The sequence below is a fragment of the Gymnoscopelus microlampas genome (assembly GCF_963454915.1).
Source record: "Gymnoscopelus microlampas genome assembly, chromosome: 16".
Lineage (NCBI taxonomy): Eukaryota > Metazoa > Chordata > Actinopteri > Myctophiformes > Myctophidae > Gymnoscopelus > Gymnoscopelus microlampas.
In genome coordinates, this window is record NC_139953.1 from 9,047,140 (window position 1) to 9,059,588 (window position 12,449).

Here is a 12,449-nt window from a genome sequence, read left to right on the forward strand (position 1 = left end):
CAACTGCAAACACCTGCTCTCCTGACAGTGTTGTTGGGCTCACCTGCTCAGGTACAACATACTACACTTTTGATTTGGATTATACACTTTTAATACATGTTATATCACATTTAAACTACTTTCTCTCTTGTCTCTGTACAGAGCCTGGACATATCAAGTTGGTGGGAGGAGCCAGTAAATGTGCTGGTAGACTGGAGATGAAACACCAGAGAGAGTGGAGATCAGTGGATGTTGGGTCTGACTGGAACCTGAAGTCATCAGCTGTAGTGTGTAGACAGCTGGACTGTGGCTCTGCTGTTTCAACAGTAAGGCGTTCTGGTTCTAAATATAAACTTGTATGGAGGATTACATCTCCCTGTGTTGGGTCTGAGCCTTCACTGAGGGAGTGTGCAACAAAGAAGTCTCTGAATTCCACTGGCAGGCTGAAGGTGATCTGTTCAGGTAACACACAATAGAGCGTTACATCGGCCATGTGTATATGTATATATGTGTGTATTTGTTTTTTTTTTATTTGGCCCACAGAACCAGGAGATATAATTTTACTTATTACTTAAAAAGCCTGTATCTCGGCTCTTTTTTTTACTATGTATTTTTGCCGAAATATGCTATTTTTAACGACGTATATAAACGAACGGGAGGTCGCAATGACACTTTTTTTTTTGCGGAAGCACAGTGATACCCTCTATGATTAGCAACCATCAGGATATCGATCATACTGGAGATAAATATTCTGTGACTACTTGAAAACGTAAGAAAATCTGAAGTGGGCAAATTTAGCTCAATCTCCCTTCAGTCTTGCTAACAATCTACCACATATATGTCCTCAATTCTAATGGTTCATTCTAGGTGGTCTTTTTAAGCAGATTTCTATTCACTCTAACTATTGTTCACGTCATACTACATGCTCAGCATTTGGTCACAGCACCGTCCTTGCTGCCTGTTAGTGATCAAACTCTCTCCACCTCCCCGGCCTCCTCCCTGTGGCGTTTATTTCTTCACAAAATTAAAAGTATGATTTTATATCTGTTTATCTCAAACTATGACCTTAAAGGGTTCAATGTTATGTTCATGCAATATTTTCTCTTTACATATCTGATGTTTCAGCCATCACCTCTGCCTTGTTACAGATATTCTGTTTAAGCCAAACATCACGGTTTCTGGGGACCAGCAGCAGGGGCTGCAGGTGTTACAGGGTTCTAACTTCACTATCACCTGCTCCATCCAGCCACAGTACCCAGGAGGCTCCTTCCACCTCACCGACGTAACTAAATATAAAATAAACCACACCCAAACAGCTGTCAATCACTCTGCCAACTTCCGATTTCTTGCAGCAAACCACACCCACCAACAGAACTACAGTTGTGTTTATCACATCAATATTTTTCTTCATGGATTCTCCTCTGAGAGCGAGCTCCTATATCTCACTGTTAGAGCTCAAACAGGCAAGACACATATGGCAAGACACATATGTAAGTAACATCAGAAATCAGAAAAAGTTAATTTGATCAAATTAACCATCTGAAACTGTTCCTTACACAATGTCTGGTTCTTATACCAACATATTTGTCTCACAGCCAAAACATCTGTTATCGTCAGAGTTATTGTCACAGTGCTCGTACTACTGCTGTTTATGCTGTTATCCAGATGCCTCTATTATCTCTACCAGGTAAGGTACACATCTGGATGTAATACAAAACTGGTTTGTTAATGAGGAGTTAGACTGTTTTTATTTAAGAGAAACTAATCTGATCCAGTAAGTTAATGTTGGGGGCTAATGTGTTTCTCCAGCACACCAGAGGGCAGAATGCAGGAGTGGAGACCATTGAGATGGATTATTACCTTGCCGTTTCTGGTGATGAAGCTGGACCCAGCGAAGAGGCAGAGGCATTAGTCCAAGACACAGAAGAGGATGTTCAAGGAGATCATCTCACCTCCATCACAGTGTTAGAAGCTGTTTAAACTGCATTCCACATTCTCCATTAACTTGCTCTGATAAACTATATCAATTATTCTTATAAATAGCTTCAAAAAGTATAAAACATATGTGAAATAAGTTTGTTAAAATGAGTGAAGGTACTTCAGTGGCTTACTGGCAGCATGCATGCAATGTTTGATGCTGATTGGTCCAGCAGTTTGCAAGATTAGCTCTGCATATAGACACACAGAATAAATAAATAACCAACATTTGTGTAAACATATACAGATATAAACAAACCCAAGAATTGGAGCACATGAAGATGAGGGAGAATTAAAAAGCAGCAGCAAGTAAATATGATTTTAAAATGTGATCATCCCCTATTTCCATCAGGGTTAATCAGGAGAGACCAGAGTTTCCCGTGCCCAGCTGTGTCTCCATGAAGAGTGACCAGTCCATGGGTCAAACTATTAACTCCAACGTTAATAGGTACTTAATTGTTATAGTAATATAACTGCCTTTGATAGACACAACTACTATACCAAAACAGTAATATAGGCTACGTATCGTCAATGTCGCATGGAAACATGTCCAAACAGTTAATTTTCAGGAAAATGGGAAAAGAACCTGTGTTCCAATGGATCCACCTGAGGACTTACTGTGTAGGCTAGTGTAGAAATGCTTCAAGTGTGGCGCCACAGTAATTGATCTTGGCTGGTCTTTCTTTTTCTTTTTATTTTCAAGGACCCCCAGTGTGATATGATAAAATAAAAAAAAAGTGTTTATCTCTGGGACCCCACACAAAAATTCAACTCTGAGATTGTCCGCCTACTAGTGATGTGCGGGTCGGGTTTTTTGACCCGCCCCGCCCCCCCCACGGAACCCAACCCGCCTCACCCTGCCCCGCGAACCCATATATAAATCTATGGCTCAACCCGCCCGCCCCGCGACCCGCGGTAAAAAAAAAAAAAAACGGTACACCCCAAGTGTATTCAAACTGTTTTATTGTTATTATTCTTATTCTTATTAGGAATAAAGACAAAACAAGAGCAAGTGATTTTTTTTTTTTTTGCGTGTGAGAGCGGCTGACCCGCTCACCCACAGCCCGCATAATTGCCTCTGAAATCCTGACTCGACCCATCCGCGCCGCTGGTTGACCCGCGGGTTACGGGTCGGCCCGCTCATCACTACCGCCTACATATGGAACATATTACACATTCAGTCCAGATTTATCATATCAGCACTTGGAGGCTGATAACAGCATGCAATTAATATTGGCCTAGAGAGTAAGGCAGGTCTATGTCGGTCCCCACACTGCATGTTGTACTGATCCATTGCTGTTGTTACACCATGAGCGTTAATTACAGCTATTTCCCACTAATAACACGTACTGTATGTGTCACTAACTGTAACATGATGTTCCTCTGTTAGGTGGTACCGATCCAACATCACAGGCGTGGAAGCAGAGTATCTCTTGTTGACTCATGGAATGGATGGAAGCTTCTTGGTCAGGCCCAGTAAGAGTACATCTGGGGTCTTTATTTTATCTGTACGGTGAGTGTTGTTGATAACGTCTCTGTCTACAGCCAGTAATCATTATTTCAAAGCCTGTGCATGTTGCCTGTCTGTCACATATAATCTGCTACTAATTATGTCATTTTTCTGAATGATGATGATGATGATGACGATTATAATTTTATTGTATTTAAAAAAAAATGACAGGCATAATGGAGCAGTCAGAAACATTAAGATCCGGGAAAGAGGAGAGTACTATGATCTTGAGAGTGGGGAGAGGTTCGCCTCACTGCCTGTCCTGGTGGAGTATTATGTGGGAAATCATGGGCAACTTAAAGATATAAATGGAGAAGTTATTGAGCTCAAATATCCACTACATTGTGCAGACGCCCTGGCTGAACAACGTAAAGACTTTTCAAGGTATCAGAAAAAAAGTTATTATTGTTATTGCAATATCCTAAAAGGGATTTTATGTTCATAGTTCATTGGAGTACAAACTATGCCAATATAGTATATTTAAGAATAAAGCCGATAATTACATTTAATTGTCATTCATATCAATGTGTTTTGAATTGATTGAATACTTTATCAGCAGTTTGCAATAAAAAGCACAGGAATGTACATTTCAAATACTAGGTCTGCTAAAAGGATTTTAAACCCAAGAAGGCCTATGGCTTGTTTTCAATGGGGTCCTTTGTACTCAATTCATTGAAAAGTTCATAGTAGTAAAATGCCATTCAGTATAACACATGTGTATTTAAAGTGTTTAAATAAAATTCAAATATAATTATGCAGATTATTCACAATCACAATGCTATATATCCATGCTTAGACTAGCAGAAGTATTACTATACTGAAAAATTACGTAATTTTATATTGAATGTCACATATTTTACGCGTCACAGGTACAACTCAAAAGTTGTTGGTTTGTTCCAAAATCTTACTACATAACAGTAGATTACAGTGAAATAAAAAGTAAAAATCTGCATTTTTTTATTTTACGACGAAATAGCTAAACTATTGCTACTAGTAATCATCGTTCATGGAGGCATTATTGTTATTGCTGAAAGAATAACATGTAATTAATATTTTGGGCTGTAGTGGTATGTGTCATTCATAAAATAAAATAAACTTATCTCTGGGACCCCCCCTACACAAAAATCTTCAGTGGTCATTCAACTCTAAGAGAGTACTTACAGACCAGTAAGGGTCCTAGCTATCAATAATTTAGCTGAGGACCCCCTGGAACCCACTCAAGGACCCCTGTGGGTCCCCACAGCCCACATTGAGAACCAGTGTTATAGTGTACTGATCCTTCAAGTGAGGCTCAATTGAAACACCATCAGCATTAATAACAGTGATGCGCCAGTAATAACATACTGTATGCTTACTGCATGTTCCACTTATAACACATTGTCTCTGTCGGGTGGAAAGCTTCTATGTCCAAAACTGTTACTTTTCAGGATTCAAATAAAAAAAGTTGCAGATCAACAAGCTCCAAATAACACATACTATGTGTCCTGCTAACTGTAACGTGATGTTCCTCTGTTAGGTGGTACAGATCCAACATCACACGTGTGGAAGCAGAATACCTCTTGTTGACTCATGGAATGGATGGAAGCTTCTTGGTCAGACCCGTTAAGAGTACATCTGAGGTCTTTACTTTATCTGTACGGTGAGTGTTAATAATGTCTCCGTCCACAGCCAGTTGTCATTATTTCAAAGCCTGTGCATGTTGCTCGCCTTTCAGATATAATCTGCTACTAATATGTAATTTCTCTGAATGGATATTTTGTTGCTTTGTTGCTTTTTCAGGCATAATGGAGCAGTCAGACACATTAAGATCCAGAAAACAGGAGAGTCCTATGATGTTGCTGGGGAGAAGTTCGCCACACTGCCTGACCTGGTGGAGTATTATATGGAGCATCATGGGCAACTTAAAAGGAAAAATGGAGAAGTAATCGAGCTCAAATATCCACTACATTGTTCCTACCACCTATAAATGTTGTTGCTTGTTTCTTTTGCTCGAATATGCAGTTGGGAATAGTTTGAATTGCATCATTAGAGTCTTTCTGATCAATCAAAAACTCTTTCTTATTTAACACTTATTTTTTTAAACATTTCATACCGTTCAGACAAAAAAAATGATTGTGCTCAGACTCTACTCTTGAGAGATCAGAGGTCATAATGCAATAGTCAGTCTTTGTACAATAAATGTAATATTTTTTGTGTCATGACTAATAATGATCACTCATTGTTATAATCAATAGGGGTTATAGGTATCGTTATTTCCATGTTTGTTTGTTGTTTAATCTGAAACATGATCTTCATTTACATTGTCATTGTTTCCTGTGTTTCACTAACCAACAGTTTTCATTAAATCCATGAATTTAAGATCCCTTTTCAAGAAAAGCTTATTTCTTTGCATGTAAAAAGTCCTTAGTAGTTGTCCGCCTAGTAGAGAAATCATTTGTGAATGGATGATCCGTTTGTCATGAAACATGCAGGCTTCTCCAAAGAGTAGTATGACCCTGAAATGATGTATATAATTTTGACCTTTTCAAACCACAAGTTTAACTTGTGGTTTGAAAAGGTCAAAATGGTACACCTAATTTCAGGAGAGACGTAGAACAAGAGATGTTGGCTTTATACATAAACCTGGAACCTATAATAGGGTTCCTGTCTAACAATGGGACATTTGTCCCCCAGTGGAACCCACATAACCCACATTCAGTGAAGCAGTTCATTGATGCACTAAGACACATTGTCACGGTGCGTCTGGGAAGTAAGGATCCAAAATGCTGGGCGTGAGGTAATGCTGACAGTCAGAACAGTTTATTATCTCACCCAGGGAAACACACAATTAAATATCCACTACTAAGACTTTACTAGGACTTTACAGGAGGAGCCAAACAAACACCCAATGAACAACAGAACACAGAGAGAGGGTACTCTCACAGGGGACTCCCTCTTTAACCCTAACCTGACCCTACCCCTAACCCTAAAACCGAAATAAAGTAACCAAAAACGGGGAAAAAAGTACCCAAATCCGCCAAAATCCGCGAATCACATGACACATGCCTGGGGGGCTAAGCCCCCACCCTAATAGAGACCTAGCAATGTAACCTAATATTTAAGGGGGGAGGTGTTTTTTCAATTACTCTTTTCATGTATTTTTTATAATTATATGGGGAAAATGTGAAAATAAGAGTATTAATGTAATTACATTAAACTAAAATTAAATTGAATTAAAATGAACATCAACTACCTAAATACTGAATCAAGCAACTTAAAAACTGTCTGGGGTGCTCTCAAAAGACTTTAATTAGGTTTCGAGAGCCTGTAAGGCTTCGAACCCTATTACATTCCTTGGCTTTCATTAGGTTTCGAGAGCCTGTAAGGCTTCGAAAGCTATTACATCTCTACACTTTCATTATTATTATTCTTCCGCCGGTTTTGCCAGTTCTGGCCTAACCGCGTGGTCACTTTTTATGAAATTCGGCAATATGGTAGAGGGCTATGCCAAACGGCGAAAACCCGAAACTCACAAACATTGGCCAAAGGGTGGCGCTGTAGCACTCAATTGAAATATGCCAACTTTGAACAGGTACAACTCATGCCCTGTTTGACCCACAGCCATGAAACTTCGATGCACACATGCGTCTCCTCATGCCTAACAACTTTCACACTCTGACTTTTGACCTCTGACCTTTAGATCTCCCACCATTTCGAATTCTATGAAAAGCAGTAAAAAGCAGTAAAAAAATCACTTCTCCTGGGATTTATGAGCAATCTGTACGAAACTGTATACACATGAACTTTGGACCAATGCCGACAAACGTAACTTAGCGGATTTTCCATAAGTGAAAACGTTAAGCTTTTATAAGCCAATGAAAATTGCAGCTTTTTTTAAATTATTCATCTGCCCCTAACACATACATGCAGACTCACATTTGTTTGACACTTTGCAATATTGTAGAGGGTCCTTCCAAGTATCACTGAAACCAATCTTACTCCAATTGGTCAAAGGGGGGCGCTATAGCAATTTTTTGAAAATGCAAACTTTAAACAGGCAAAAGTCATGCCTCGTTTGGCCGACAGCCGTTAAACCTGCTTACACATGTGCCTTGACTCATGAGGAACACATGTATCACTTTGACCAGTAAGCTCTGCCCTTAGATTGTCTGCAATTTTGAGCAGTTTGAAAAACATTTAAATCCAGGATTTCTGAGCAATTTGCGTGAAAGTGTGTCATGTGTTTGAACTCCCTTTTCACTGGTTCAGGTGTGTAGGTTCAATAGCTTGATAGCTTAATCATCTGCCTTGAAACCACAGGGTTGCTGGTTCGAATCCCACCTCAGGAAGACTTCATTATAATTGCATTGCACACAACATGACTGTATCAATGAGGAACATATCTATCACTTTGACCAGTAAGCTCCGCCCTTAGATTGTCTGCAATTTTGAGCAGTTTGAAAAACATTTAAATCCAGCATTTCTGAGCAATTTGCGTGAAAGTGTGTCATGTGTGTGAACTCCTTTTTCATCAGTTCGGGTCTGTTGGCCCAATGGCTTAATCATCTGCCTTGATACCACAGGGTCGCTGGTTCAAATCTCACCTCATGCAGACCTCAACTCAATTGCATTGCACACAACATGACTGTATCAATGCATGTGCAATTGTTAAAGATAACGAGAAATGCATACTTGAAAGTAGTTATTTTCAATGTATGACGTAATTCATTTGCCCTTTTGTTTTGTGTTGTTGGATTCTCCTTTCTCACTATCTGATGCTGTCGATTCAATAGCTCCACCAGTAGAGTGTGAGCCTCATGTGCCGAAGGTCCCTGGTTCAAATCCCACTGATTACAGTTTACATTTATATTGCATTATACAAAACATGACCCTGTTAATTCAGACATGTGCAATTTTTAAACAATAACATGAAATGCTTTTTTGAGAGTAGTTGTTTTTTATGTATGACATACTTTCTTGTGAAAATAGCCGATCTACAATCTCACAACTTTTCAGATAGCAACGCGTTGTGAGCTTGTAGGTCGACTATTTTCACTAGTTTCCAGTCCGAGGAGACAAAAAAAAAAACTTTATTGGTAAATGTTTTGTGAACCAGTGATCTACAGTAGTTAGCGAAATAGAGGCTTGGTTCATAATGGACGGAAAAACCTATAGATATCAACAGACACCATCAGGGAGGCCATATCTCTAGCTCAATGAGAAGAGAGGCAGCCTGTGAATCCATAGGTCGCTGGTTCGATCCCTGTCCCCAACAATGCGTTGAGGTGATCATCATTTGGAATTCCCCCTATTCCCATGGATTGGATCCACCCCTCTCACTCATCACCAATCACACCTGCCACATGCACAGTACAATTTTTAGGTACTTTTACTTTACTACTCTACTCTACTACAATTACAGCAGATGACAGCTTTAGTTACTTGTTACTTTGCAGATGTAATTATTAATACAACACCTACAGTAACCACATACAGCCGATCTACAATGTGACGCGTTATGAGCTTGTATGTATATAATAAGCAACCCATGCTGTATGATAACTTACCACATATGAAATCCAATTCTGTCTATCCAATGGCTCAGTCTGTACTGTGGCCATAGCTGAGTGGTTAGTGAGCCCACCTAAGGAGCCAGAGGCCCTGGTTGCCCCAGGTACGATTCCAGGCCAGGCCAGCAAATGCGTCGATGAAATGAAATTTGTCCCTGAGCTAGACTCTTAACCCCTAATTGCTCACAGGCCCTCATTGGAAACAAGACCGCAAGGACTTTCATGAACGGACCTGGAATTATCCTTATCCTTTACACTGTCTACCCACAAGTCTATAGGTCCCTGGTTCAAACCTCAATTTAACCGGTCCAAATATAATTTACTGAACAAAAATCATGACTTTGTTAATTAATGCATGTTCACTTCTTCTCTCTCGCTCTCTCTCTTACTGCCTCTCTTTCTCACTGCCTCTCTCTCTCTCTCCCTCTCTCTCTCTTTCTCTCTCTCTCTCTCTCTCTCTCTCTCTCTCTCTCTCTCTCTCTCTCTCTCTCTCTCTCTCTCTCTCTGTCACTGTCTGTCTGTCTGCCAGTCTGCCACTCTGTCACTGTCTGTCTGTCTGCCAGTCTGCCACTCTGTCACTGTCTGTCTGTCTGTCTGTCTGTCTGCCAGTCTGCCAGTCTGCCACTCTGTCACTCTGTCACAGTCTGTCTGTCTGCCAGTCTGCCACTCTGTCACTGTCTGTCTGTCTGTCTGTCTGTCTGCCAGTCTGCCACTCTGTCACTGTCTGTCTGTCTGCCAGTCTGCCACTCTGTCACTGTCTGTCTGTCTGCCAGTCTGCCAGTCTGCCACAGTCTGTCTGTCTGCCAGTCTGCCACTCTGTCACTGTCTGTCTGTCTGTCTGCCAGTCTGCCACTCTGCCACTCTGTCACAGTCTGTCTGTTTGTCTGTCTGCCACTCTGTCACAGTCTGCCAGTCTGCCAGTCTGTCACAGTCTGCCAGTCTGCCACTCTGTCACTGTCTGTCTGTCTGCCAGTCTGCCAGTCTGCCACAGTCTGTCTGTCTGCCAGTCTGCCAGTCTGCCACAGTCTGTCACAGTCTGCCAGTCTGCCAGTCTGCCACTCTGTCACAGTCTGCCAGTCTGCCACTCTGTCAAAGTCTGCCAGTCTGCCAGTCTGCCACTCTGTCACAGTCTGCCAGTCTGCCATTATTCTCGAAACCGCTCATTGCTGCTTGCAGCTATATTTATTAGGTTTCGAGAGCCTGTAAGGCTTCGAAAGCTATTACATCTCTACACTTTCATTATTATTATTCTTCCGCCGGTTTTGCCAGTTCTGGCCTAACCGCGTGGTCACTTTTTATGAAATTCGGCAATATGGTAGAGGGCTATGCCAAACGGCGAAAACCCGAAACTCACAAACATTGGCCAAAGGGTGGCGCTGTAGCACTCAATTGAAATATGCCAACTTTGAACAGGTACAACTCATGCCCTGTTTGACCCACAGCCATGAAACTTCGATGCACACATGCGTCTCCTCATGCCTAACAACTTTCACACTCTGACTTTTGACCTCTGACCTTTAGATCTCCCACCATTTCGAATTCTATGAAAAGCAGTAAAAAGCAGTAAAAAAATCACTTCTCCTGGGATTTATGAGCAATCTGTACGAAACTGTATACACATGAACTTTGGACCAATGCCGACAAACGTAACTTAGCGGATTTTCCATAAGTGAAAACGTTAAGCTTTTATAAGCCAATGAAAATTGCAGCTTTTTTTAAATTATTCATCTGCCCCTAACACATACATGCAGACTCACATTTGTTTGACACTTTGCAATATTGTAGAGGGTCCTTCCAAGTATCACTGAAACCAATCTTACTCCAATTGGTCAAAGGGGGGCGCTATAGCAATTTTTTGAAAATGCAAACTTTAAACAGGCAAAAGTCATGCCTCGTTTGGCCGACAGCCGTTAAACCTGCTTACACATGTGCCTTGACTCATGAGGAACACATGTATCACTTTGACCAGTAAGCTCTGCCCTTAGATTGTCTGCAATTTTGAGCAGTTTGAAAAACATTTAAATCCAGGATTTCTGAGCAATTTGCGTGAAAGTGTGTCATGTGTTTGAACTCCCTTTTCACTGGTTCAGGTGTGTAGGTTCAATAGCTTGATAGCTTAATCATCTGCCTTGAAACCACAGGGTTGCTGGTTCGAATCCCACCTCAGGTAGACTTCATTATAATTGCATTGCACACAACATGACTGTATCAATGAGGAACATATCTATCACTTTGACCAGTAAGCTCCGCCCTTAGATTGTCTGCAATTTTGAGCAGTTTGAAAAACATTTAAATCCAGCATTTCTGAGCAATTTGCGTGAAAGTGTGTCATGTGTGTGAACTCCTTTTTCATCAGTTCGGGTCTGTTGGCCCAATGGCTTAATCATCTGCCTTGATACCACAGGGTCGCTGGTTCAAATCTCACCTCATGCAGACCTCAACTCAATTGCATTGCACACAACATGACTGTATCAATGCATGTGCAATTGTTAAAGATAACGAGAAATGCATACTTGAAAGTAGTTATTTTCAATGTATGACGTAATTCATTTGCCCTTTTGTTTTGTGTTGTTGGATTCTCCTTTCTCACTATCTGATGCTGTCGATTCAATAGCTCCACCAGTAGAGTGTGAGCCTCATGTGCCGAAGGTCCCTGGTTCAAATCCCACTGATTACAGTTTACATTTATATTGCATTATACAAAACATGACCCTGTTAATTCAGACATGTGCAATTTTTAAACAATAACATGAAATGCTTTTTTGAGAGTAGTTGTTTTTTATGTATGACATACTTTCTTGTGAAAATAGCCGATCTACAATCTCACAACTTTTCAGATAGCAACGCGTTGTGAGCTTGTAGGTCGACTATTTTCACTAGTTTCCAGTCCGAGGAGACAAAAAAAAAAACTTTATTGGTAAATGTTTTGTGAACCAGTGATCTACAGTAGTTAGCGAAATAGAGGCTTGGTTCATAATGGACGGAAAAACCTATAGATATCAACAGACACCATCAGGGAGGCCATATCTCTAGCTCAATGAGAAGAGAGGCAGCCTGTGAATCCATAGGTCGCTGGTTCGATCCCTGTCCCCAACAATGCGTTGAGGTGATCATCATTTGGAATTCCCCCTATTCCCATGGATTGGATCCACCCCTCTCACTCATCACCAATCACACCTGCCACATGCACAGTACAATTTTTAGGTACTTTTACTTTACTACTCTACTCTACTACAATTACAGCAGATGACAGCTTTAGTTACTTGTTACTTTGCAGATGTAATTATTAATACAACACCTACAGTAACCACATACAGCCGATCTACAATGTGACGCGTTATGAGCTTGTATGTATATAATAAGCAACCCATGCTGTATGATAACTTACCACATATGAAATCCAATTCTGTCTATCCAATGGCTCAGTCTGTACT

General features: G+C 40.7%; 1 protein-coding gene across 1 annotated transcript; it reads left to right on the plus strand.

Annotated features, from left to right (window-relative positions):
* Window positions 1–1,644: 1,644 nt before the first annotated feature.
* Window positions 1,645–5,514, plus strand: LOC311062819 (tyrosine-protein phosphatase non-receptor type 11-like; the record flags this gene model as incomplete). Its single annotated transcript, XM_084082038.1, has 7 exons — window positions 1,645–1,671; window positions 1,789–1,943; window positions 2,309–2,404; window positions 3,347–3,469; window positions 3,638–3,850; window positions 4,983–5,105; window positions 5,246–5,514. The coding sequence occupies 7 exons, from the start codon at window positions 1,645–1,647 to the stop codon at window positions 5,430–5,432; spliced, it is 924 nt and encodes a 307-aa protein (XP_083938164.1). The 3' UTR covers window positions 5,433–5,514.
* Window positions 5,515–12,449: the final 6,935 nt, after the last annotated feature.